This window comes from Phaethon aethereus, assembly GCF_964289735.1.
Source record: "Phaethon aethereus genome assembly, chromosome: 13".
In the NCBI taxonomy this organism is placed as follows: domain Eukaryota; kingdom Metazoa; phylum Chordata; class Aves; order Phaethontiformes; family Phaethontidae; genus Phaethon; species Phaethon aethereus.
Window position 1 is genome coordinate 11,595,655 of NC_138589.1, and position 25,616 is coordinate 11,621,270.

Sequence of the window (25,616 nt, forward strand, 5' to 3'; positions counted from 1 at the left end):
CGCTGCCTGTGCCCAGCCCCTTAAATCTGGCACAGCTGGGGGTCCCTCCCGGTCAGTGGCCCGGGAGGGAGGGAGTGCTGCTTGCCGGGCGCTCCTCGGGCTGAGGTGGTGAGTGACTCTCAGTCCCATCCTTTACTGTGCCTTCTTGTTTCTGAGAAGTATGGGGCAATCTGGTGCTTCCTTTTTCTTATTAACTACTGGAGTAAGTATTTGGTAAGCTGGTGTGATGCAAGAGCCGGTTACCTTCCCAAACAGCACTATTGTTTTTACAACTCAGGGTTTTTTTTTTTTCCTTTCTCTTTATTTTGTTGTGTGACTCCTTTGTTTTCAAGTTTTGATGTTTTTCATCATGGTTCGGAGCAGTTTCCTCCAGTGATCGCTCTGCGCTATGCGGTGCTGCTGGTGGTGTACCCAGTTTGGGGTAGTGCTGCAGCCGCTGCTTGCTGGGCGAGTTAACCCAGCTGGTCCCCACTGAAGGCTAAGTATGACTTAAAGACCACAACAGTCATTTGCCGACAGGGTTAGGATGCTGGCAGTGCTGAGCAAGCTCCCTGCAGGAGCCCGGCGGCGCGTGCCTGGCAGCGCGGCGACCAGCCGGCAGCGCTCGGGCAGAGCCGCACCCGCGCGGCCACGGGGTTTGGTGGCCAGGGGCCACCAGCTCTTCCCCACCAGCTTTACCTGAGCCCATAATATTTATGTAGGCAGGGAACTGTGTTCAGTGGGGACATGACTCTGAAAACAGTATTTCAGGCAAAAACTGGCCCTTGCTTCTACATTGTAATATGGAGGGCGTTACAGTTGGTGCTGAGTAGAATACGGTTTAATGGGAAGGTGAATAGTTCAATAGATTTCTGACAGTCAATTTGTTTCATGCTGAACTGAAATACATGCAGGACCCATAACACCAATTAAAGTAAATGCAGAATTTCAGCAGAGGGTGACCAAGTTGCCCTGTCAAACGGGACGCTCAAACGAGAGAATGCATTAAAATAAGAAGGAAGCTTGCCTAAGATGTAGGCCCACTTTTATCTTGTTTTTCCAGGTAAGTTTTAACCAAAGTCTGGTTCTGAGAAAAAGTTATCCGCGCTGGTCACGCAGATCCTGTTCACATCCCTGACGATCCAGCCGTTGGGGCCGGGGCCGCACTGCCGAGCGCTCGCCCCGCTGCCGCGGTGTGGGCGGCAGCGCCGGGGCAGGCTCGGGGCTGGGGGTCCAGCTGGCTGGGAATGGCTGCTCTTGAGTTAAATCGCTCGTGCGTGTGCTGCGGCTGGCAGGCGGGAATTAATCCCGGTGTGATTACCCAATGCTCAGCCTTTGCTTTTAAAGCACCACTTTTCATCATCTGTTGTGTAGGCAGAGTTAAGAGTACAATTTCCTTAGCAAAGAACCACCGTTCCAGATCAGCTATAATTAATTGACAGGAGTGAAGTTTCCTGAAGACATAACCGAGTTTCGGATGTCCTCGCTGTCGCGGTGCGTGTGATTTGACAAATGGAGGTGCGAGCTGAAGGGCTGGAGTTGCGCTTTCGGCCCCGAGCAGCCGCCCAGAGGGAGCGGAACCGGCGCTGGGAGCCCAAGGTCCAGCCTGAAGCCGGGACGTGTCATCGCGGCACACCTGGGGCTACGCTGCCCGGTTCTTCAAATGGCAGCTGGGGGAATTACTGCCCCGGGGGCTGAGCTGTAGCACTGAGGGTGTCGGGAGCTGTGTCTAGAAACACGCTGTCATAAATGATGGTCTGTGGTGGGACACGCTGCTTTTGGGAAGGTGTGGCCTTCATGTGGAAGGGCCAACCATCCCTGGACCAAAACTGAATTTTTTGCAGATATCTCTGCATACTAACATCCTCATCTGTGGAGAGAAATGAACAGCATGGGTTAATTTGGGTCTCTAATAGTCTAGTGGACTTGGTGAAACTGGCCCTCAAACATGTATTAGGGATGTGCCTGTACCCCCCGGAGGATCTCATGTCAGATATAAAATATCACGGAGTTAGAGCAGCCTGTGAAAATAGGAAATTAGAGCGTACCCTACTTGTGCGTCACTAACAAAAGAAAACAGTTTGAAAGAGATGCTGTAGTACAGCTCACCTTACGATGGGAAAAGCTGAACTGGTTTAAGTTTGAGCTAATTTGAATATTATTAATATTATCCTACATTGCTGAAAGAATTATTGCCTTTGGAAACCTTAGATTTTTTGCAACGACAACAAAAAGGAAACATAGAAGTATATTTGAAGCATGTTTTACTTGCAGTTTGGAGTGATGCTAATCAAAGCTTTGGCTTAGAGCGCTCTGCTGATTTCAATACTATTGATTTTTAGTAAGGATGCACGTCCCGTCATCAGTCACTGTTGATGAAGCAGCGACATTAGTTGCAATGTTACTGCCGAGCGTTCAGAAGTTGTGTTTATCAGAAATGCACTAGTGGGTTTTCCATGAAGCTGAATTTATTCATTGTCTTCTGCAAGAATACATATTAGGCCTACTCTCTACTGTTTTGGGTAATGTTCTTTTTATGACCTGTCTCCACACGGAAGAGAGCTCAGACAGCTCCAGGAGCGCGGGGTGCGACACGCTCCCTGCGGTTCATGTTCTCACCCACAGACGCAATTTAAAACCAAGACGATTTCTAAACGAAGACGAACGTGGGAAATCTGCTCTCTGGCACCAGAGCCCAGCACCACAGGAGCCCTCCCTCGCCTCTCTCTCCTACTCTGGCCGGATCTGCCGGGGACCGTCCCTTCTGCAGGTGATCTCCAGCTGCGTGTTGCAGCCGCCGCCACTTTCAGCCGCATCTCATGCACCGTCCTGTGGCTGTACTCGGACTCAGAGCGGGGCTGCTGCTCTGCAGCCAGAGCTTCTGCCAGCTCAGGAGATGGCCCTGTCCCACCTCTCTCTCTTTTATTCCACTCACCTTCTTACTTCACGCCTAGCAGTGTTACGATTTTTTATTTTTATTTTATTTTATTTATTTACGCAACCACCTATCAGTACTGCCCGGCACAGAAGCTGGGGCATGTAGCACTCCAACAGCCGTTACGGTCAAATAGCACTTCTTTGTTGCTTATACCTGTGTGGGACGCCATAATAAATGGGGAGGATTTCGAGGGGCAGGGACAAGACAGCAGAAGTGAAGAGGAAATATCGTGGTCTGGAGGGGAACAGCATGTGCTCCTATAATAAACGTCTTCAATGAGAATAGACCAAACCATCCAGATTTGCCATCGGGAAAATCCTTTGGCAGATGCACTAAAGCTTTGTGTGCCGAATTTGATGTTCTCTGCTGTAGAAGGATTAAACCAGAAGAGAAAACAGAACTTTCGGAGAAGCGGTGTTTTCTTCCTCGGGACAGGCACGGTGCAGGCTCCCGAAAGGCCCCTTTCAGCTCGGAGCCCCACGCGTGAGCGCCAGCGCGGGGACGGGCGCTTCCGAAGTGGGAAGCTAAAGGTGCTTGTGAGAGTTGCCCAAAGCTGCTGCTTTAGGCGGTGGCTCAGCACAGTGCAGCAGGGTGCAATCCCAGCCCGGCTTTACTGGAAGAGGTGACTGACCCCCGGCTTCTTACACCAAAACCTACCTGGCGGCTCCTTGCCTCAGGCAGCCCGTGCTCACACTTGCGACGTGGTTCATTTTCTTGGGAGAAAAGGCAAAGTCTCTTTGCAAAGCAAGAACGGGCGCACCGCTTCCCTTCAGGTGACAAGGTTGTGCTTTTTTGGTATTGCTTGTGCATCGCAAGCCCGGGCGGCGAGCGGGCCGCTGCGGCGGCAGAGCTGCCTGCATGGGGAGGGGAGAGCTCCGCTCCGTCCCCAGGCGAACGCTGCGTAGCGGCCGACCCACCGGCGTGCGGTTTGTTGCAGCGATTGCATAGCCCGGTGCTTGCTGGTACCGTGCAAGTTCTCTGAAGGCGGCAGTGAGCTGAGGAACAACTGAAGGCACGTTTGGCTGTACTTATTTCTAACTACTTTCTTTTTCTCTCCCAGAAAGCATAATTCTTTTGGTTTCGTGAAACTCAGATGGTTTCTGGCCTCTCTCACAGCAAGGATAGCACTTGTGACCATTTGTGCAGTTTTATGCTCTTTTGTTTTCATGGTCCTTGCTTGCCGACCCCGTTCCCAGGAGCAGGTGACGGGGGAAGCTGCTGCCTGCCTGCCTGCCGCAGCGTGCCGGGGGAGCGGGGGCTTTGCCGTGCGGCTCCTACCCCCCATCAGAGAACAAGCCTCGGTGAAGATGAGTTGAGATTGTGGTTAACCAAGCCAATGTGGTTGTTACCTCAATCCGTGCTGCAACGCCAGTGTAATTTTCTATGCAGAGTGGTACGGCATTCAGAGGAGTGATTCCTCCGACCGGAGAAACGTGAACTTTGATGAGAACTAGTGTAAGGCAACGGCTTAGGTCTGACAAGCCTCAGAAAACTACCTTGTCATCCAGCATGGGACCTAGCACCTGCGTTATGCCAGGCAGCCAGCTCAACTGTTATGAGCTTGTTTTCCATCTCAAATAAGAAGGAATATTCTTCTTTCCTTCTTCTTTCTCTAGTTTGCAGTTATGATGGTGTTTATTTTCAGAAATAAAACACCGACATGTGGCATGGCCTCTTTACTTGCAAAGGAGTGAGCTGGCCAGAAAGTTTTGATGCTTCTCTAGTGAGCTGTGAGTACAGGCTATTGGTTTCATTTTTCTTGTTGGAGACACAATAAAATATACAGTAAAATATAAATGATGACCCCTTCTTGTCCCTTCCTCCCTTAGCCACACTACTCTCTTCATAGTATTTTCAAAGAAAAATCATTCCCTGGGTTAGCGTTTTGCCCTCTTCGAATTTACAACACTTATTTTGTGCAGTTAAGTGAGGCAGCAACGCTGTGGGTACCTGCGCCTGGGACGCTTCTGTGGGCACATCTCCAGTAGAATACAGAAAATTGCTGTAGGAAGGCCTTGCAATGCAACGCCATAGAAATATTTGCTACCTTCTGCACTGATAATTAAAGGAGGGCTTTGGCTTATGATAAGGAGCTCCAGCCTGCCTTCCCTGACGCGTGAAGCTCCTCAGTAGAAGGCACCGATCGTTTGTGGCTGGCACGCCGGAATGTCACTTGGACACGGCGTCATTTACAGTGTCGTTCCTTCCTTTCATAGACTTCATTGAGTCAGAGAGGGAAGCGAAAGGTCCGTAGCTCTGCGTAGGGGTGGTTTTGAACTTCTAATGAGAGCAGAAAGAACGACTTTGCAAAAGTATTTTATTGACAAACGTCCCCTGCCTCTTCCAAGTCAGACAGCTTTTTCCACACGTAATATAAACATGGTTTCAAACTACTTTATAGAGATAGGGTACTTACCCAGCTAACCCACCAAAAATCTCTGTGACGTAGGAATAATCCCCTCCTGACTTGGGGATAGTGACTCCCAGTTCGGCGTAACAGAGCGAGCCGAGGGCAGCCACCCCGCCGCCAAGCACCCAAATAATGAGAGCGAGTCCCACCGAGCCGGTGTGCTCCAAAACTCCTTTTGGCGAAATAAAGATCCCAGAACCAATGATATTGCCTGGAAAGGACAAAAGGTTTGCAGTGAGGTAAGAGAAAGTGAGAAATGCACTTTTCTTGTCTTTTTTTAATTAAAAAAAAGGGGAAGGGGGGAAGACTCAAACAAATCCACAGCTCCTACCCACCCAACCGAACGAGAACCCCCCACCAAACCCTCTCTTCCAGGTTTTGCATGATTGTATTTTATCGCATTACACCCTGGGGGAAGCGTTGTCGCTTGTCAGCATTCAAGGGCAGTAGGCACGTGCTCGGCTCTGCTGAAGCACGGTAGGACTCAGGTGAGCATCCATGTTTGCAGCTAGCGGTTTTGTGGCACGAACTCAACTTACACAACTGTCTGCTGTCATCTGCCATGCCCAAGCATTTTATTGAAAGGAGTTAGAAGCGTCTTTGCAATGAAGGTTTTCGTCTCCTCCTGAGAGGAATCTAAACGAGACAGGACCCTTCTTCTGAGGAGTTGGGAAGTCAAACCTCCACACCCCATAGAATTATCTATAATGTAGGGGCTAAGAAGTGCTCTTGCCACCAGGGCAGGTTTAAGATTGTGCTTGAAAAGTCATCTCAAACTCTCAGATATTAGAAATTAATCAACATTTTATATTTGCAATACCTGTGCTGCTCAGTCATTGCCCATAGATTTTAAAGGGCTATTGTGGGGTGGCAGAAATATCAGTCAATGTGGACTTTGCCCTACTAATTTTGTTTTAATTAGCGTGTGAGCCGAGGTAGTGCTGGGTGCAGAAGGGGAGTGCTGGATATCACAGATGCTCTTTGTTCGTGTGGGGCCAGGGCCTGGGTCCGAGAGCAGCAGGAACTGCTCTGCAAGAGGTGCTTCATAGCGGCTCAGGGTCTGGAAGGAGAGATTTTTTTTTTTTTGGTCAGTCTTGGGGTTTTTTGAGCAATCCCTGAATAACTCTTCTCCCAAAAGAATGTGAAGACCCTGCTGTTGTAGGACTCCGAGTGCTTTCTTCTTTAGTGAGTTAGTATTAAAATCCTCACTGACAGAGTTGAGTTTCAGCCCATGCTGTTGAACAGTGCAGACACGAAAATAAAATATGGGATACCAGTCGTGATGAGGTGTCGTCATCTAAACCAGCTTCTTGGCAGCCTTTGAACCTGTGTGTCGTCAAACCTAGGCTCTCTTCCCCCGCTCTGCTTTGTAAATGCTTTTCAGCTTGCCACGTATAGCAAGCTCCCCAACATGTCCCGTTATGCCAAATTTTGCTGCATTTGGCTTCAATTCTGTCCTTACGTTTCTAAATGAGCTTCTGGATGTGTGGCTCATCCGGCCGGTCTGCCCTGGCTGCGCTTGCACGCAGCTGTGTCTTTGCAGCACGTGTGCTGAAGCAGATATTCTGCCGGCAGTTTGAAATGAAATTAAGGTAGAAAATAGACAACTCTGGCAACCGATAAGCAGGTGGCCACTTCCCGGCAAGGGCGGGAGGGTGGGAGGCCCCGGGGGCAGCCCCGCTGCTGCCGAATCCCTGCCAGGTTGCCCAGAAGGTTTCGGGCTTCTTGGAGCCATGGGCTGCTTGTGGCACGAGGGTCTCGCCACGGGTGAAGCCATTCCCTGCGTATTAAAGCGTTAGTATGGCACTGCAATGGCAAACGGCAGACTCTGACTAACTACGATGCTTTATGATATAATAAAGATACGTTCTTGGGCCGGGGGGGACACACGTGTGCTGCGCCTTTCCCGGGCGCTGGCGCGTCGGCCTGCGAAAGGGCCCCGCTGCGTATGAGGGCTGCGTCGGGGTCGAACCCGGCTTGGCGACGTACGGCTGCAACGCGCGCACGTGCCGCGGCGCGCCCGGGCAGCTCCGCCGGCGCTGCGGCGGCTTCAAGTGAGGCTGGCTAAGGGCGGCGGGACGGAAACAGTGGCACAGACCGAAGGAGCTGATGCAGACCTCCCGCACGTTGTGAAATGGGTTTAAAAAGGGCATGACACTGAAAAGAGGTTTTTCAGCTTTTCGTTTAAACGGGTAAGCTTTGCAGCTGGCCGCGTTCCTCCGTGCGGGAGTCCTGCCACCAGCACAGGCAGGCCAGAGGCGTTTTCTCTTTAGATGAAAGTTCAGACCCACAGCTGCCATTTTAGCAAACGCACTGAAATAGCACGAAATTTTGGAAATGCCTTTAAAGCAACAGTATTAAATCTTATACCACTCCTTAAAGCCACGTAAAAAGATTTTGCCAAGGAAAAAAGATTAGCTAGTGTGTTGTTGAAGGGCTCGGTGAGGGAGCGCTGCAGCTGGCTGCTCCGGCTCTGTGACAGGGCTCAACCTGCTCTCCCGCAGAGGACGCTTTTTGGAGCAGGCACCACGGGGTAACCCCGTCCCACGGGGACCCTCCTGCCGCGTCCAACACCACCCTCCGCCGGCGGGTGCAGCGCAGCGTGAAGGCGGATGCCATCTCCCTTAAAAAGTGGCAACCTGCCAGGCCCGGGGCGGGGGGTGTCCGTGCTCGGGGAAGGAGCTGCCTGTGCGAGGAAACAGGTCGACCCGAAGGCGATTTAAAATTCTCCTTTTGGCACAGGGGACAGCTATGCAAATCCCCTCCCTCCACCCCAAAGCGGGGCCCAGGGTGCAGGGACGCCCCTTCGGCGCCACAGCTCCCACAGGGGTGACGGGAGGGTGTAAGACGGGTGGGAGCGGGGGGTTAGCAAGGGAAAGGCAGCAGCCGGCCCTGCGCACCCACGCTCTCCCTCCATCCCCTCCGGAGCCGGTGGCCGAGTTGTGCTCAGCAGCTCCCAGTCCAGAAAGCGCGATGTGAGGGATGGGGGTCTGGTCTGGAAAGACGCTGAGCAAGAGAAGGTAAGTCTGAAAATGGACAGAAAATATTTGTAAGGAATAAATTTTTGTGTGCGTGGGCTGACATTTTTTTGAAGGTCTATGATGCACAGATAAGATTAAGCCAGAAATAACTGCTTAGAAACCGAGGGTAGAGCTCAGGAAAAATCTTGGCAGTGCTGAGATCTTTAGCCATGGAGGAAGACCCCGGGGAAGACCAAGGCATCTCCCACCTGTGACCGCCTGCTGCAGGTGGGATAGACACCCTCCAGGACCAGGGGTACTTTCTATGCATTTAAAAAAAAATCAGATCAGGGATGTCGATGTTATAAAAACTAGACAATACTAGAACAACAGTAAAATTAAGTATCAATATGCCTTAGGTGAGCTAACGAGGGACCCCTAAGCGCCGCTCCAGCATTAATCATGGCAGCTTGTGCTGAAGGAATGGGTTTTGACATGGATGAGTCGCACAATATTATTCATAGCGCTAACAGGCCCTGTTCTGGGCCTTCCCCACTGGGAAGCTACACGGCTGGAGTGGAGTGGTGAAATCTTTCAAGAAGATAGATGAGGAGTTAATGTATTGCTAACGCGCACATAATACTTGATAAAATTTACGAGGCTGTTTGGTCATAGTTTCTCCCGCTGGCTGAAGCGTTGCAACATATTTAAAACAAACAAGCTTTACTGGAAGCCTGGTTGTGCCCTGTTCAGGAACTGTAACAAATCTTGAATTTAAGCTGAAAAAGAAATACCTGCCTTAGGAGTTCAAAAACCGTCTTGGCAAAGTCTCCAGTACTGCTGTGGGCTGCAGCTGTAACAGTTACGCTCGTGCGCATGGAGGAAGGCCTTTAGGTTTTATAAAGGACCCTTAAAAACGATCCTCTACCTGCCAGCGTAGATACCTGTGTGTGTCTGTTTTTCACAGATCAATGCACCTGAAAATCCTGCGGTTTTGGGAGAAGCCAGTGGTATTTTGGAGAACATCCTGAATTTAGGACATACCGCTTTTCATCTCAATAGATCTGTAGGTTTTAACTGCCTCTTTGGGATGGGACAGTACTCGTTCCTGTTCCAGCAACCCCGCTACCGAGCACAGAGGAATCGCCCAAAGACAGAATAACCCATAAATGAGTCTCCTGGCTCCTCTCACTCCATCTCCTCGTGCTCAGTGCTCTCTGTTAACCTCGCTCCCCTTTGCTGCTGGTTTGGCAGCAAAGAGCAGATGCAAACACCCGTCCTTCAGCAGGCGCCCGGCGGGAGCGTCCGCCCCCCCCGCCACCTTTCCATTCTGTTAGTACGTGGAGGAAGGATAAAATCCAAACGCGGTGTGGCATCCCCCAGATGGTAACGGACGAGAAATTGAGCAAATCCTCCAGCTGACGTGCAGCGTTACAGCGTGGCGGCTCCGCAGGGGGCTGGCGGGGCGACCGCCGGCACGGCTGTGGCTCTCGCGCGGGCGAGGGGCGAGAGCCGACGGCGCGTCTGCGTTCGGTACCCGCTCAGCTGCTGCGGCGGGACGGGCAGGCCCACTGGTGGGCTGGGACGCGTGGGGAAATGGGGACATAGCGGCGGCAGCGCCGCGGGAAGCAGTGCCATCAGGCCGTGCTGTGACGGACCCGGGGGAGAGAGACGAGTCCCGGTGGGGTGTAACCACAGAGATAAGGTGGTGGCCGCTGCCTGGCATGGCGGTGATGAAGTGCAGTCTCAACGCGTAGGCAGAAAGTCTACGGTGTGTTTTTTAAATCCTTGCATGTGGCTTTGTCAAAGCTCTCTGGGCTTCGGGTGTCTGCTGCTAGGGAAGGGCGCTGGGAACCAAGGGGCATCGGCAGCAGGGCTGGTACTCAAACCCAAATTGCTGTGGGGAGGAGGCGTCTGTGGCGCGGTGTGGCGCGCAGCGATGCCCTCCCGTTACGGCAAGGCTGCCAAAGCAGTCCTCCCCGTGTGCGAGTCTGTGCTGAGCTGGAAATAGCTAGTACTTTTTTTACTTAAGGATAATGCTTTCTGGGTGCAGCTACCTGAAGGAGTAGGGCAAGAAGGAACAGGCAGGCTTCTATGTATGATGGTCCTTTCATACAAACATTCACAGCATTTTTTTGTTAAATTAAGTAGTTAATCATAAAGATCTAATGTACTTTATGAATGACTATATCACAGGGCAAAATTCTCTTTCAACCTCATTATGGATTTCTATTATTTTGCTCTTGCAACATGTGCAAAAGCCATATCGGCAGGAGTGGAAGCGCTACGCCCCTTCCAACAGCAAAATGTTCTTATGGAAACCTGCCATGAGTGTGGTAGATATGCCTGGGAAGTACCTTCGCTTCCCTCGGCGCAAGACGTGTTTAAAAATAGATACGGTGGAGATGCTGAAGTGCTCCATGAAAACAGATGTCAGAAAGTGCCTGATGAGAAGCAGGGTTTTTGGGAGGTTTCACGTTCCTTAGCAGAAGTTCTTGGGGCAGAAGACTGAGCAGTAAGGCGGATGCTTTATCTACAAATAGGTATTTCAAAGCAACCCTCGGTCAGCAGAAACCGGAGGGAATTTGGCGAGCAGCTCTACAGCAAGAAAGAAATTGGCTGTGCAGTTCGGGCAGACACTTCTTTCTGTGTTCACCATGTCGGGGATAATTTGCTTCAGCTTTACTAGTGCTGGTACTCCTGATACTCACTGCATTTCTTTTTCTTCTAAGATGTGAATAGATGGAAAAAATTAATTCCTTCTTGTAAAACAGACACTTTCTCTGCTGCTTCATGGCCTCCACTAGTTTCTTGCTACAAAACTACCTCTTTGAACAAAAAGGAAAGTAATGCTTGAATTGCATATATGTTCATGCCACGGACATATCTTGCAGGTATAATACAGAGTTGGCTGTCGTCTAAAACTGCATATATATAAATTCTTGTTGGTAATAATAAAGCCTTAACCCTGCCCGGGAGGTATGAGCCAGTTACTGGAAGTTGTGTGATCAATCCCAACAAATCAGTACTAAGTTCAGCACAGTAAACAGCACCTCATCTGAAAATGCTAAGTTATGAGCTTCCCATGTGGGCAATGTTCTCGCCATCTCCAGATCAAGCCTAAGGAGGGACTGATGCATTCACACTGCTTGGGCAAGGTAGATCCACAGTTGCGGTGCCATGCACCCTGAGCCCGCTGCAGATGCTCGAGGCGTTATGCCAGCCACAAAAGCAGAGAACGGAGAGAGATGGAGCCACGTGAAACAGGCGGGTGAAGTGTGCTGGGGGGGAAGAGCAGGATGGGGAGCCTGAGTTTGTCTCCATGTGCTGGCCCAGCCAGCTCCCCTAGGATGGGGAGCCTGAGTTTGTCTCCATGTGCTGGCCCAGCCAGCTCCCCTGGCATGTGAAAATGTTTCTGCTAATAACAAAGGAAAAATAAAAAAAAACGAAAGATGCTCACTTGCTCAGCCCTCTCAAATTCCTAACCTTAAACAAGTATCAGTTTTCGGCAGGACAGAAACTGTCCTCGAGCCAGCACTACATTGTGTAGCACCAATGAGCCTTGAAAAGACATTCTGCAAAAATACTGACTTCTGGAACGAAATCCTCTCTGCTCTAGTCAGTTGAGAGTTTGCAAAAGAGATATTTGAGAGCCTTGAACTTGCCAAATTCTGTGACTTTATTTATTTTTTTGCTCATTCACAATAACAATAGTCTGTGATAGGGGCGAGGACAAAGGTAGACCTCACAACTATGCCTGCTTGATGTTAAAGAAAAGCCTTTTTGTTCTTAAGTTAAAGAAACTGGCCCATAAAGTTGCTCAGGAGCTGCTCATTGGTGTGAAAAGGTGACCCCAGCAGGACTGCCAGAGCCAGCGAGACCCTGGGTGACCTGCTCCTGCACTGCTAGTCGCACTCAGTCCCTCACCGCTGGGGTGCCGTCAGGCAGCTGCGCAGTGCTGCCAGGACGTGTTACTTGACTGGAGAAGCAAAAAGACACAGCCATTTCTTCTTTTTTTTTTTTTTTTTCTTTTCTCCCTCCCCCCCCTTTCCCATTTTTCTAGGATATGGAAATCACTCTCAGTATTGTCTGAAAAAAAAATCATGACACTGGATACGATCTTAAAAGTGGTGTATTTCAGGCTATTTTACTTGCCTTCTGTGTTTCGTATTTTTTTTTTTTTTACGGCTTCATAGTTCGGATTTTGAAAAATTTCTAAAAAACTCGAGGATTAAGAACATGCTTTTTAAACAAAAGCTGAGGGTCCTGTGGAATAACATCACTTCAAGAGTTACTCTGTGTGTATGGAATGCAACAAACACATAAATATGTTTGAGAACCATTGTACTGACTTGAAAATTAGGGCATGGGGCTTTACTGAAAAAGCCAGTGTTTTCAGTTCACCTCTGGCTTTTGAACTATGAGAGTGCATTTGGGGTCAGGTATTGATGTTTTTCAATGTAACTATGGGAATTGAAACTCATCTTTTAAACAAAAGCTGAAATCTCATTAAAACACTTCAAGAACTGCATTTTGAAGGAAAGCACTAAATATCACTGTGCTTGTGAGAAAATAAAGGGACCTGGTAATACTCTGCGTATTCACTTTGCATGCAAAGTCCTTAGGGCATCTTCTGTTTATCTGCAGCACACAACGGACTGTAAAAACAATGGATCTTGCAGTCTGTTGAAAGTATTCAGCAGTTCTTTAGGAATGGCCTTACTGATTGTATTTAGAGACCATATTTCTGATAAAACTAAGCAATTTCCGGTGTGGTTAGCAAAGAAAAATATCACTCATGCCTTTTTACTACTTGTGTATTTCATTAAAGATCTATGTTATACATCTGAAATTCTGAACGGGTCTGTAATATGGACTAGAAATATGTCTAAGCAGCTCTTTCCCCTACAAAGTGAAATATTAACAACAAAGACATTCTGCACCTTTTTTTTCTTTTTTTTTTTTTTTTTGGCCGCAGTCAGGTAAATCACTTTGTGACTAGTTGTTCAGTGAAGGATTACAGCGGGCAACATTCCTGAAAAACTGTGTGTGGTTCATGAGCATAAATCCCGCCAGACTCCTGCTTTCATTGAGTGCTCTTTATTGTCCTCAGGGGAGGGAACTCCAAAGCTCAGCACTCGGTGGCACGCTGAAGGTAATGCCGTGGTCTGACGCGATGTTCAAAGGCAGTGCTGGCAGAGGGAAAGCCCGTGTTACCCGGGCGTCCTGCTTCCTTCAGCATCGTTGCGGAGGTGCGTCCCACGTTTATTGAATCAGAGTAGGAACTAGGAATTAGTCAGCATCATCAAGGATTATATCCCCAACTGTATATCGGGTGTTTCATTGGTACAGTTGTAACAGATGGTCTGAGTATGGGTCTGGGGATTGCGGCTATGAAGGGCAAGTCCAGCATCCTGTCTCAGTGCCAGTGTGGGGAATGTAAGCCATTATTTTTCATTTTTTAAATGAAGCTGTAGGAAATGAGATTTTTTTTTTTTTCTTTTTAAATGAAATGTTTGAGACCAGCCTGGTTTCAGTTACAGCTTTCTTTTGATAGATTGGTATACTGTATAACCAAAAGTCTACCCATCCTCTCAGGACTCCCACATCTAAGCAGACATTGTTCAGGCCAACAGGCATGACAGTCCGTGTAATTGTTTAAAAGAGCTCTCTTACAAACAAGTCCTGAGGATTTGCATCCTGCGTGGAAGTTAATAAATAAACATATCTTATTTGAATATGAAATATTAACAACAACAACAACAGCTTAGTCAAAAGGAATTGTGCTTTACAAATTGTTTCAATCCAAATTAAAGGAGGTGGATTACATAAATGACGACGATGATGTAACTCATCATGGATATTTATTTATGTATTTATTTAGCAGAAAACTGCTAAACTAAGCAGCCTCCAGTCCAGCTAATTGCCAGTTACTAATTGGCTTTCAGAAGTTAAGGACCCCTAACCGAGGACATTAGTGACCGGCTTGGATCGTCACTGCCTGCTTGTGAACTCAGGGCATGACACACCTACAAAACCAGCCACGCAGTAACACGCATAGCCCTCAGCTTTGGTGCTAACTGGCAATCTGGTGGCAGCGTGGGCAGACCCACTGGCTCTGTTTATTTCCACTAAATAAACTTGCCACCCTCTGCCCCGGGCAGCCTCGGGCTCTGCCCTGACCCACGCTCCGGCGCTGCGCGTGCCGACGCTGTGCCATGGCGCCTAACGGGATGGACGGCCTTTGCCCTGCTCCTCTCCCGCTTATTAACAGAAGCGTAGCACTTAATATAAGAGATTGTAAGTGTGTGTGTATCAAAATACAAAGGGTAAGTGAAGTTCTGAAACAACAAAGCATTCAGGACTAAAAAATTACTAGGATATAGGGACTCTGCTGAATTAAAACCAGCAAACTCTCCGAGTGCATTTTCTCTAGTCAAACGTGAATTTAGGCTATGTGGCAGTGTTTTAGATATTTTATGTAATGGCCTCGAACTTCTTTGCTTTTAAATAGCATTCAGAAAACTCTTAATGAAGAATAAAAGAATCTGTAGAGCTTGGCATTAAAATAATAGCCATTTAACTTCATATGCGAGTGAAAAATCTAACTGTTGCACAAGTGGAAAATGAATTATGGCTCCTCTGCTAATATGTTTGCAAAAGAAAAACGGCTATAAAAGTAACAGTGGTAATTTAATGTCTACAGGGATTGGTATTTAACAAAATTAAATGTTCTTAAAATCTGACTTCAGTTCAAATATTTATGTTTAAAATTCCTAGCAAGTAAGAACATGACTAGTCATTATAAACTGTAATTCCAGCATTCCAAGTGGATTTTACTGGGCTAAGAATTTATAATCTGATTATGTTACAACCAATTTTAAAGATTTTAAAAATCAGGCTACATAAAGTACCGACAAAAGTGTTTTCTGTAACTTGTCATAGATTTATAAAGAAGATATTTGCCTTGTGAGCACTAAAATACAGGTGTCATCCATGAGGACCTGAAGAACCAAGTTTTTCTAACAGTGAAGGTGTGGTGAGAACAGAAAACTGAGTAAAGGAAAGTAAATATTTTGGGCATTGCTTCACTAATGATAACTGATGCGGTCTTACAGAGGGTATGATCGTCCTGCGGTTAGGGTTTGCTATTGCACAAGACACTATGGAGATTTGGCAATCATTTTAACATTTATATATTTAAATGTAATATCTCTATACATTACAGTGAGCCTCGGCATCCTCACAAGGATGCTTGCCATTTATCGTATCGCTCATTACCGCCTGGAATATATAGTAAGGCAGGCTCGGTCTCCTGCGAAACTGTTTCACTGAAGAAACACCAACAAACAAAAATCCTTTCATGAACGCAAAGCTCCAAAGAAACACGGTGGGTTTGGTGTTTTGGTTTTTTTCACTCCTTCCCTTGTCTCCAGAAGCCAGGGTGCGGCGGTGCGGGGGGCAGGACGGGCGGGCAGCCCCTGCCCTGCCCTGCCCGCAGCGGGCAGCTGCCCGTCCGCCAGCCACAGCCGCCCTCTTCAGGCCCCGCCGGGCACGGCCCTGCCCGCCGCTGGACCGAGCTCACAAATGGCAGGAAAAAGGCGAAATCCAGCCGTGACATCAGCGGGGAAACGTCAGGGACTGGAAAGCGTCTTTCATTCGGCTCACTCGGGGAGCTGCAGCGTGCATGGACTATCGCTCGTAACCTGAATGTTAGGGAATAAATACTATTGCGGCTGTCACATTTTTGGTTTGCTGCTTTCCCTGTGCTACTGTGATCAACCTGTTTGCAAGACGGTGGCACGTAGCTTTCCCTTGAGAGAGAAGAACCTCTGTTTTCTTGTCTTTGCTATTTTAAGAAAACGTTAAGACCGATTAAATTGCAAGGAGCACCGATGAGCAGAACTACCAAGTGGATACCACTTGCACATGATGGCCGCATTGTGGTGATTTTGGGGGTGTGTTAGGCAGCTGTGTTGCAATTAGATGAAAAATTCACAATCTAGAGAAGAGGAATCAAAAAAATTTGTGAGAAGCGCTAACCTCAGTCTTCCCGAGACCTTTAATATATCTGGGGCCATTTGAATAGTTCCTTAAAAGTAGTAACCTGCACATTTGGCTGTGGCTTAAGGTGTATAAACTGCTTAATAATAGCTGTTAGTTTGGAATCACTTTCCACCAGCAATGGAAAGCGGTCTTCAAGGAGAGCAGTTACTTGCAAAACCTGCAAGCTGCATTTATGGGACCGCAGTGCTTTGCTGTTCAGCTGAAGCCTGCTGCTTACTGGATGAGGCTGACCAAGCTCAGACTATTCGTAGCCCAACCTCTGCCAAGGTACCCAAGAGCTAAAGAACAGAAAACGTGGCAGTTTAAAATTTCTACCTTTCTGAAAGGGGATGCTCTTTTATCTTCTTTTTGTAAAATTAGGGATAATTTATGCTTTTCTTCTACAGAAGAAGGCTAGCCAAGAAAAGCTTCATCAAGAAAGCTTTTAAACCTCTGCTTTGGTAGCGTGATTGTCACAAAATAATCTGCTGCTTGAACAGCATTCAAATGAGGTTACATTGGCAGGTGCTGACTGTACCTGTGGGAAGGGCACATCTGTACTGTAAAGACCTCACCACAAAAGATATGATGTGGGATATTATCACTATAGTACTTAGAGTCAAATGCAAATGCTCCCTTAACCAAAAACAGCACTGGAAACTCTGATCCCATTCTCTGGCTTGCAAGCATCATGCTCTCCTGGGTATGCACATGGGCATATGCTGGGTGCGACAGATTAATTTACAAATCTGGGTGTTCAAAATTGCAGGGCCCGGCTGAGCACCTGGAAAGAGACATGGCTGTCCCCATCAGTCAGTGCTGGTCCCTACCTGCATAATGCCTCCCCGTGCTGGAGGCCAGACACTTCGATGATGTATGCAGAGGACAGACCTGCACTAAGGTAGATAAGTGGTCAGGAGATGCTGGGGATCAGGCCTCTTAGGAGCATGTGAAATAATAAAGGAGAAGACGGACATCTGCTAGTGCATGGTTTTATTCTCTTTTATTTGAGTAACGCTGCTGCAAATGTTTGTATCAAAGGAGAAGTTAAAGCCTGTATGATAGGATTTTTGTTGTTGTTCTAAATTGAGAACTCCTTTTATTCTGCTAATCCTTTCACCAGCTGCAGGCTCTGTCTGCTCTTTTCAGGCACGCAGTCCACTGCTTTATTTCCTGCTCCTCTGTTCTGACTCTTGTACTTGGTCTGGTTTCTCTACTTCCTTAACTTCTGACTTGTTCTCCTTTTCTCTTGCCAGTGTTGGGATATGTGGGCTGCATTTCATTACCACAGAGAGCAAACCTCAGCCTCCCATGCCCTTCTCTGTACGCTGCAGCGATACGGCAGAAATATTTGGAAAAGCCTTCTCCTAGGGACTAGGTGGCATTTTCCTTGGGATATATTCTCAAAGGAGTAACACCGAGTGAGCTCCAGCACGCTGCTGCTCCGAAAGCAGCCTGTGCAGTAGCAGGGCTGTGCCCAGGCAGGGATTACTGCCGGCCACCTTTGCCGAGCTCCATATTGCACCTTCCTTTCCTGCTTCTTCCCTGATGTCAGGCACCTTGAGTAGGGTTTATGGCAGGGCAGTGCTGCCGGGTGAAGACGAGGGGGTCCCAATGGAGGGGTGCGGAGTTTCCACTGCATCACCACTGGCAGTGGTGCAGGGGGCTGTGGGGAACAGGACCTCGAACCACCCTCTTGACTGTGGGACTTGAGCACATAAAGGAGCTTGAAGCAAAGTGACCTGAGTGACTCTTGAAGCAAAGCAGTCCTGTGGCATTAAAGAAGGCTTCAACCCTTCCAGTCTTCTAAAGAGAAACTGAATGCCAAACCTACCTTGGTGCTGTGAGAGGGATGTGGGGGAAAACCCTCTAACTTTCCTAAAATGCCTGGGCCACCCTGGTAAGAAAGTGCAGCACTGCACACTGCTCTCTATAAATAGTGCAGCTTTATGCTGTATTAGCCCTTGTTATCCTTCCGACATCTGCTTTCTGTGTGCTCTGGACCTCAATATCCTCACTTGGAATTTTACCTGCAAACGGCAGAAATGTGTCGTTAAATCCCCTGATGTAGAAACGGGCAGTTCCTAATGCCCTGCCCTGCACACACGCTGGAGGAGGTGGGGGTCTTCTCTAGGACACTGCATGATTGATTAGTACCACATAAATCCTGGTTTTAAGGAAAGCAACTGATAGCGGAGCAAGGTCTGCCCGTAGCGGCGTACGAGGCAGATGCCAGCCCATGCAGCTGATTTAATGTTTATCCCTTGGCTGAGAAATCCCACAAATGACAGCTGCGCCTCTGGGATGGCTCTCACGCTGCTCTCTGCACCTGCAACGATTTTCAGTATTTATCAAGAAGAAAAGCAATTACAAAATGCTGCTGTAAAGCTCACCAACTTAGCTTTACTAACAGCCAAAGAGTTCCGCTGTGTTGAGGAGTGCGGTGGATGAGACAAGGTCAGTACCACAGATACAGCTTTTTGCTAGTCCAGACTTTTCATCCTTATTCATGTCAATGGCAGGGACCCTCGCACCATCTTTGAAGCATTAATTTGTTTCATGGAAAATGCTGTGGGGGTTGTTTTTTTCCTTTTTTTCCTTCCCCCTAGCTCTATTCTCTCGCTTATTGTGACTGAGCCCGGTAAACAGATTACTCGAACAGTCTGGAAAATTTATGAGCAACTGCTGCCCAGTGGGAAAGCCTCTTCCTGTCCAATCCTGAAAGCTGTCAGTCCTCATGGAAGTATCCTCATTTGCCTAATTAGAAAGATGAAATAAGATGGCAGTATGCAATTTCAAGAGTTACACAGTACACTAATACAAGTGCACAGGATATTTTTTGTTAGACAAGCCTATGCTCTAGCAGAAGAAACCAGCCTGGAAGCTGGCACCGTCTCTGTGACCCTCACCCTTCTCCGCAGCCACTGCGGCACCTTCCTGCTTACCTCGCTCAGCACCACTGTGCGGGTTTTTGCTGGGAAAAACATTCCTCTTCGCAAATTAAAAACTTTGTTTGCATGCATTGGTGCCCTTTCAACCCTCAGCTGCAGCTACCGAGAACCCACAGGTGAGCCGTGTTTGCCCCAGGGCTCCGCAGCAGCAAAGGGACATGGGGGGACTCACGGAACAGGATTACAGGAATGAGCAGGTCTGGAGAAAAGACACAGCTTGAACTGATTTGCTCAGCTGTAAATAAGGCAAAACTTAACTCCCATTCTTGCCTCTGATTTTCTCTCCAAGTATTGGGGTTTATGCCTTTTGCTCTGACCCCACAGAGATAAGCCCTGCAAAAGTGCGCTGAGACTCAGGCCAGCTGGTGGATTTTTGGACCGTTCTTATGTAGCTTCTGCAAACCTGTGACATTATAGCCTGGGATCTATTAAGAAGAACATCTCTAAACTAGGCATCACTTTATCCTTAGTCTCTGAAGGGGTATAATGGGAATTTAAGTAAGTATGTTAAACTTTTAAGGTAAAGCTTAGTCTTCAATATTGTCCTGAACAGTAAAGGGGTTAAATGTTGAATGTGTCTTCCTGAATTGAAATTCCAGGCAATATACATTTAAAACAAAGCAAGATGAAAATAGCAGTAACAAGCCATGCAAATACACCAACTGTTGTGTTACAGCTCAGGTTACATTATTGTGAAAAAAGATTGATTAAGAATCTCCTATAACCTCTACTGCCATAATTTGCGATCTTACACAAACCTTATTTTGGATGCAGATGTAAACAGACATGAGCTCTTTAGCAGGCTTTGCTGTTCTTGCAGGTTTCACAGCTCCTTGATTGGAAATCATTCCAGCTCTCAGGTTTACATTCTTCTGGTTGTAAATCTGTGTTAGCAAATTCTGGTGTAGTTAGTTTTACCTCTATCAGCATGGTATCATTGTATCTCTAAAGGGCTTTGTCTCCGTTTTAGCAAGGAATACAAAGACAGGCTTATGTTTCACTATAGTCAATAAGCTGAGGTGGAATGCAAAAAAAATCGTATATATGCTTCCTGGGGTGTGCACAACTATTGCACAATAATATTTGATTTAAAGCTTGCACTTAATTTTAAGTGCACTTTGGTAACTAGCTCAACCTGAGTTCAAATGAGATTTACAAATACATATCAGATTCTACAGGCATCACTTACAATGCTCGCTTATGTAGAAATTGGTGCTGACTCGTATCTTGACTTCATTTTTAAATCCTTTATTTATTTTTAAGGAATATATTTAGATAATTTTACCAACAAGAACTAGAAACTTCTTGATTTCCAAAAGAAATGGCACCTTTTTTTGAAGCTCTTAAATATCTATGATCTGGGAATTTAAGGAAAATGCCAGACCTGTTGTGATATGTTCTCAAGAGTTAGCAATATTACTATATAAATTGCTTTTGTGCATATGAATCCTGTATTAGCAAATACCACATCTAGCTCTTGAAATGAAGTATCTTCAGAATTAGTAGACTTCATGTTTCTCACTGATGTCTTTATATACCAGGTTTGTCTAAGCAGTTGACCAGCTATATAAAAATTTCAACAACAAAATGTCACTCCTTCCCCCTGGGTGGAAAAACTTGTTTACAGAATGTTTTGAGTACACAGAAATATGGAATTAAATTTGCTAATCCTGCAAAATACACCTGAACACCCCTGCCATTGCAATGTATAGGATGGCGGTTACAATACACTTTCTGTTACAGTTCCACCACAGATCAGAGACATTTGATTTGTCTTGTTTTTCTTCTTCCCTAGCTTCCTAAAGCAATAGTCCTCTGCTTGAAGTAGCTTCTTTATAAATGTCACTTTACAGAAGTTTTGTCATGTTTGGGTTTTTTTCAGTTCTGGTGCTTTTGAGCAGCTAAATCTCAGCTGAGAAGTCCTTGGACTATCTCAGAAGGCCACAAAGGGAAATGCAGGGATTTCAATAGATGGTGTATTCAGAGACCTGTCTTCAGGGAGGTTCTGCAAGTTGGTGCCTGGAAGGGAATTTGCTCCTCTTGGCCTTTGTGCACCACTTTCCCTGTCTCCGGAATTGAGAAGACGATCCCTACCTGCTGCAAAGGGCAGCTGGGATGCTGGAGCAGCTCCTGTGCCCTGACCATGTTTGTTCAACAAGTGTTTTCGTTGTTAGATTTGTGGTAAAAGGAGTGTACAAGACTGGCTCCCTATAACTTTTAATTAATGAAAACAGATTACACTTGTTGCCATTGCACTGTGCTGTGTAACCTGAACACAACATGGTCCATTCTCGCCCAACTTCACTGTAGTATGACTGTCAGCTTTGCTCAGGTATGTGGGTAATAAAGGATTAATGTGCTTCATACCTAGCTGCTTTAATTTAAATTAAGGCCTGATTCTGTGAGGCAGTCAAGTCCCCTGCTCTTGTTGACTTCAGTAGGATTTGAGGCACTTGGGACCTGTTAAGAAAAGGGTCTTTAATCTTCCGTCGGGAACCCAAGCACGCAAAGGGGAGCTAGTCCTTCTGTATGCACTTGTAATATGTACAGGATTGGGGTACCTTTTGTAATAGTCCGCCTAAATCTTAATGGTTGCCAGGGAACTGGCCGTGTCCACAACCAACAAACATGTAGACATTGTGTCCCACTGGTCTCTGGCAGAGTTTACCGTAAGAAATGGCTTTATTGCAACAAGACCTACTAGCAGTAGTACAAAAAAGTAGTCGTCAGCTTTTTTTTAACTACAAATATTTTAATTCTAGCATACAAATAGAAATCCCTTCCAAGCTGAAGGGTAGGCATGTGAGGACACCATCCAGAATCAAATACGTCTTTCCCTTATTCTTTAAAATATTGATTCAGCTATTTTTTAATTTCCTTGAGTCTAAGTACAGTGTTTGGAAGCTTAACAAGCTTGGATACTTTCTGCTCTCTTGTACTAACTAATGCTATTACTATTTTCAAGACACTTATAAAAAGAGCTGATTATTTATGTTTCCAAAGTGTATGGCTTATCAAGTTTTCAGACTGCATTTAGGAGTATCAGAAACAACGAAACTTTTGTGTTTATGGAGTCCTAGAATGCTGTTTCTGAAATGGTTTCATCTCCCTTTCATGGACATCAGAACTGTGTGCATTGTTTTAAATTAGTGATAAAACAAGACTTGAAACCCCAACCACCAAAGAAACAAGGCTGCTATCAAAACAGGATAAAATCTGGGCAGTGAAAAAAAAAAAAAAAGGTCATGGGGAAATGGAAATGAAATATAGTCTGAGATGACCTCCCTAAAAATAAATAAGCAAACCCTGTTCTATTAAGCTCTCAAGAGAGCTGCTAAAGAATTTTTAAATAATCTAGAGAAGGAACTCAACCCCTCATTTTCATTCTTCTCAGTCCATTCCTTGCAACTCCCTAAGAAAAACTGATCCCTTGGGTGTTTTGTACAAAAGGATGAATTTTTGTGATATAAAAGCACACAGCTTAAAGCTGTAAGTCCTCATATTCCTTGTCAGTCATTATTTTCATGTTTATGGAGAAGCACATATTGATCCTTTCCAAGGCATGGGTTGGCAGGGAGGCAAGGAACACTTCTGGATTCATCAGCCTTCCTTCGGGGCCCGAGCAGGAGCGATCTCACAGCACAGTATGGGACTATTAAAAACCCATCATATATGACACAGGCTAATAGTTTTTTCTCCTTGTCTCATGGTGGTTGCACAATGTAACAGCAAAAAGACGGAAGGCACTTAGGAACTACGACAGACCAGCCAACTAACGATGCTTTTTCTTGTCAGACCTGTACCTTATTACATCATATCCATGTATTCAAGTGCAATGACCTTTTTGCAAAACTGCTTAAATTATAGAGAAGGCGTTTCAGTATTCAGAGTTCAACTTCTGTCCTCCACTGTCTGAATGCATCTCTGTACTTACAGAGAGCAACATTTTCTAGCCTGACTGCTCATCCCTGTGTGATTATCTGACCCAGAGTTAATGTAGCATAATTAATATGTCTGTGAGTTGTCCAGTGTCACAGGTGAACTAGAGGTTTTGTGATGGGCAGCCTTTGACATTCATTGTCATAGATCATATAATATTGTGGATTCTAGTTCTCTGACCCAGTGTATTCAACAGAATGAGGTTCTTCCTTAACATGATTTTTCCTGGCTTTTGTGACTCTAAATAAAGTCCTTACATTGTTCAAACATAATTTTTGTGGTATATTAAGATGTTTGGCCTGATCTAGATTATGCAGCTTCATATAACTGATGAAAGAGCTATTGTTTTTCACAGCAGAAAAACTGCCACTCATCCAGATCACTGACCTATTTCTTGGAGTCAGAAGTAACCTTTCTGAAGTCTTACTGATTTTTAATGCTGTTTTACACCGTTGATCTTGAAGCCCCATGTTTGAAGTGTGATTACAACAGTATTTAAGGATCAGATAAAAAATTTCAACTTAATTTTCAGATGGAGAAAGATTTCATTTTTCCTTAAGTATTTGTACTAAAGAAAGTGTTAAATGAATCATAGCAATTCAGCCATAGGGGTTATTCCATTACTCAGTGATATAGAAATTCCTCAGGCTTAAACATCACCAGTATATTCCTCTCCATCTTTCCTTCTCTGAGATCCAGTGGAATTTGTCTCTATTGTCTGAACGAGATGATGACCCATATCCAGGAGCAAGAATTTAATTGGCTTACCCTAACACTAGATTGCATCATTCATTACCCTGAAATCAGAAAGCCAAAATCTGCAAGTTCCTGAGGATGGGAACAATTTGTAGACAACCACTCCCCTAATCTTGCTTTTCAGCCCTGACTTGCAGAGGCCAGTGCCAGAAGAACACATCAGAAGAATAAACTAATACTGCGTAAAGAGATTTTGTGGAGGCTGGCATGTGAAGAAATGTATTTACCCCTGTATATGGCTTTCCTCTGCAGGAGAACAGGACTTGCATATTCTCTATGCTTTCTCACTGTGCAGAGATGGATACAGCCATTTACAAAGGAATTAGGATGCTGAGATGCTTGGTCCATGCTGGATTGCTGGCTCCCTGCTCTTTGTCATGGAACATCTGCTAAAGAACTCTTTGGGAGACTTCTGGGTTTTTCAGGACCAGCATAAAAAAACCCAACACTGGTAGGATGTTTTGTATTTGGGGCACTTTGGTACTGACAAATGCCTTCTCATTTTATCATGCTGCAATCAAGATGACAAAAAAGTGTGGCAGCCAGTAGAAACTCCCCCCCCAGCCCAGCAAAAAACGGGGTCTTGAAAGGAAAAGTCTGGCACACAAAAAGCTCCAAACACAAAAAAGCTAAACCTCTACCAAACCACTTCTGCTTGTTGTGAGCCTGCCAAAGCAGAACAGACTTTCTCAACAGAAAAGGCTACATTATGCTAGAAGGAAATGAGCTGCAAGGCACAGGAAAAGGGAACACGAGTGGAGATTTATGGCCCCACTGAAAGCAGGGACTGTACTGCCAGATCAGGAGTAAGACACTACCAAAGGATGCTACCTTTGTTTTTTCATCTATCAAGAGAGAAGGGGAGTTTCTGTTGCAGGGTATCTAAACTACTGACATCCAGAAAGCCTATTGTTTCAGTCTTCTGAGTCATTGTGTCCCAATCAGAATTTTCTACTTTTTTAGAAGGTAAGAATGAAAAAAACCAACTAGCAAAACCCATCCAAACCAAAAACACCAGTCAATGCATACCTGACAGTTAATAACCTGGAAACAGAATTATGTTACAAATGTCACAAGTTTTGCTCAAGTATCACTGACTTTGTAAAGTACAAATTGAGGGTTTTGTGCAAAAGATCTTCATTATGCCCTACTGCTGCTCAGGAAGATCATATGGGAAGGATTTGTTCATGCTGACATTTTTTACTTTGTTTTTTTCACTGCTGTTTTGGCCCTTGATCTTCATATTGTACATGAGGGACTTCACATGCTGAATTCTCCTGGATACAGACTGCAGCAGAAAGGCACATCTGTGCACAAACAAAATGGTCTTCTATGTCCAGAAAGGCTCAGTTAAGAACAATATAAAGTGAAAGCTTTTTTCTTTTCTTTTTTTTTTTTCTTCCTATGCCAGGAATTTCTAATTAGAGCTCCTTTTTGCTTCCCTCTGTAAATTCAGTCTCAGAGGTAAGCCACTAGCCCAGAGAAGCTGCAGGATCTCCCTGGATTTTTACCAAGCTTAATTTGAACTTTGCCATGGTTTTTACTTGCAAGTGAAACTGCAGCTTGTTTTCAGCTCCCTACACTCATGTGAAAGGCTACCCCAAACCATTCTGATGGATAACTGTATGTTGGAACAG

At 46.1% G+C, this 25,616-nt stretch overlaps 1 protein-coding gene across 1 annotated transcript in view; it reads right to left on the reverse strand.

Annotated features, from left to right (window-relative positions):
• The window catches only part of SLC7A10 (solute carrier family 7 member 10), a 44,224-nt gene that overhangs the window by 11,823 nt on the left and 6,785 nt on the right, over positions 1–25,616 (reverse strand). The window contains exon 2 of the mRNA XM_082005493.1: positions 5,334–5,538. Coding sequence (XP_081861619.1) covers positions 5,334–5,538 — 205 coding nt within the window. The remainder of the gene's footprint in view (positions 1–5,333; positions 5,539–25,616) is intronic.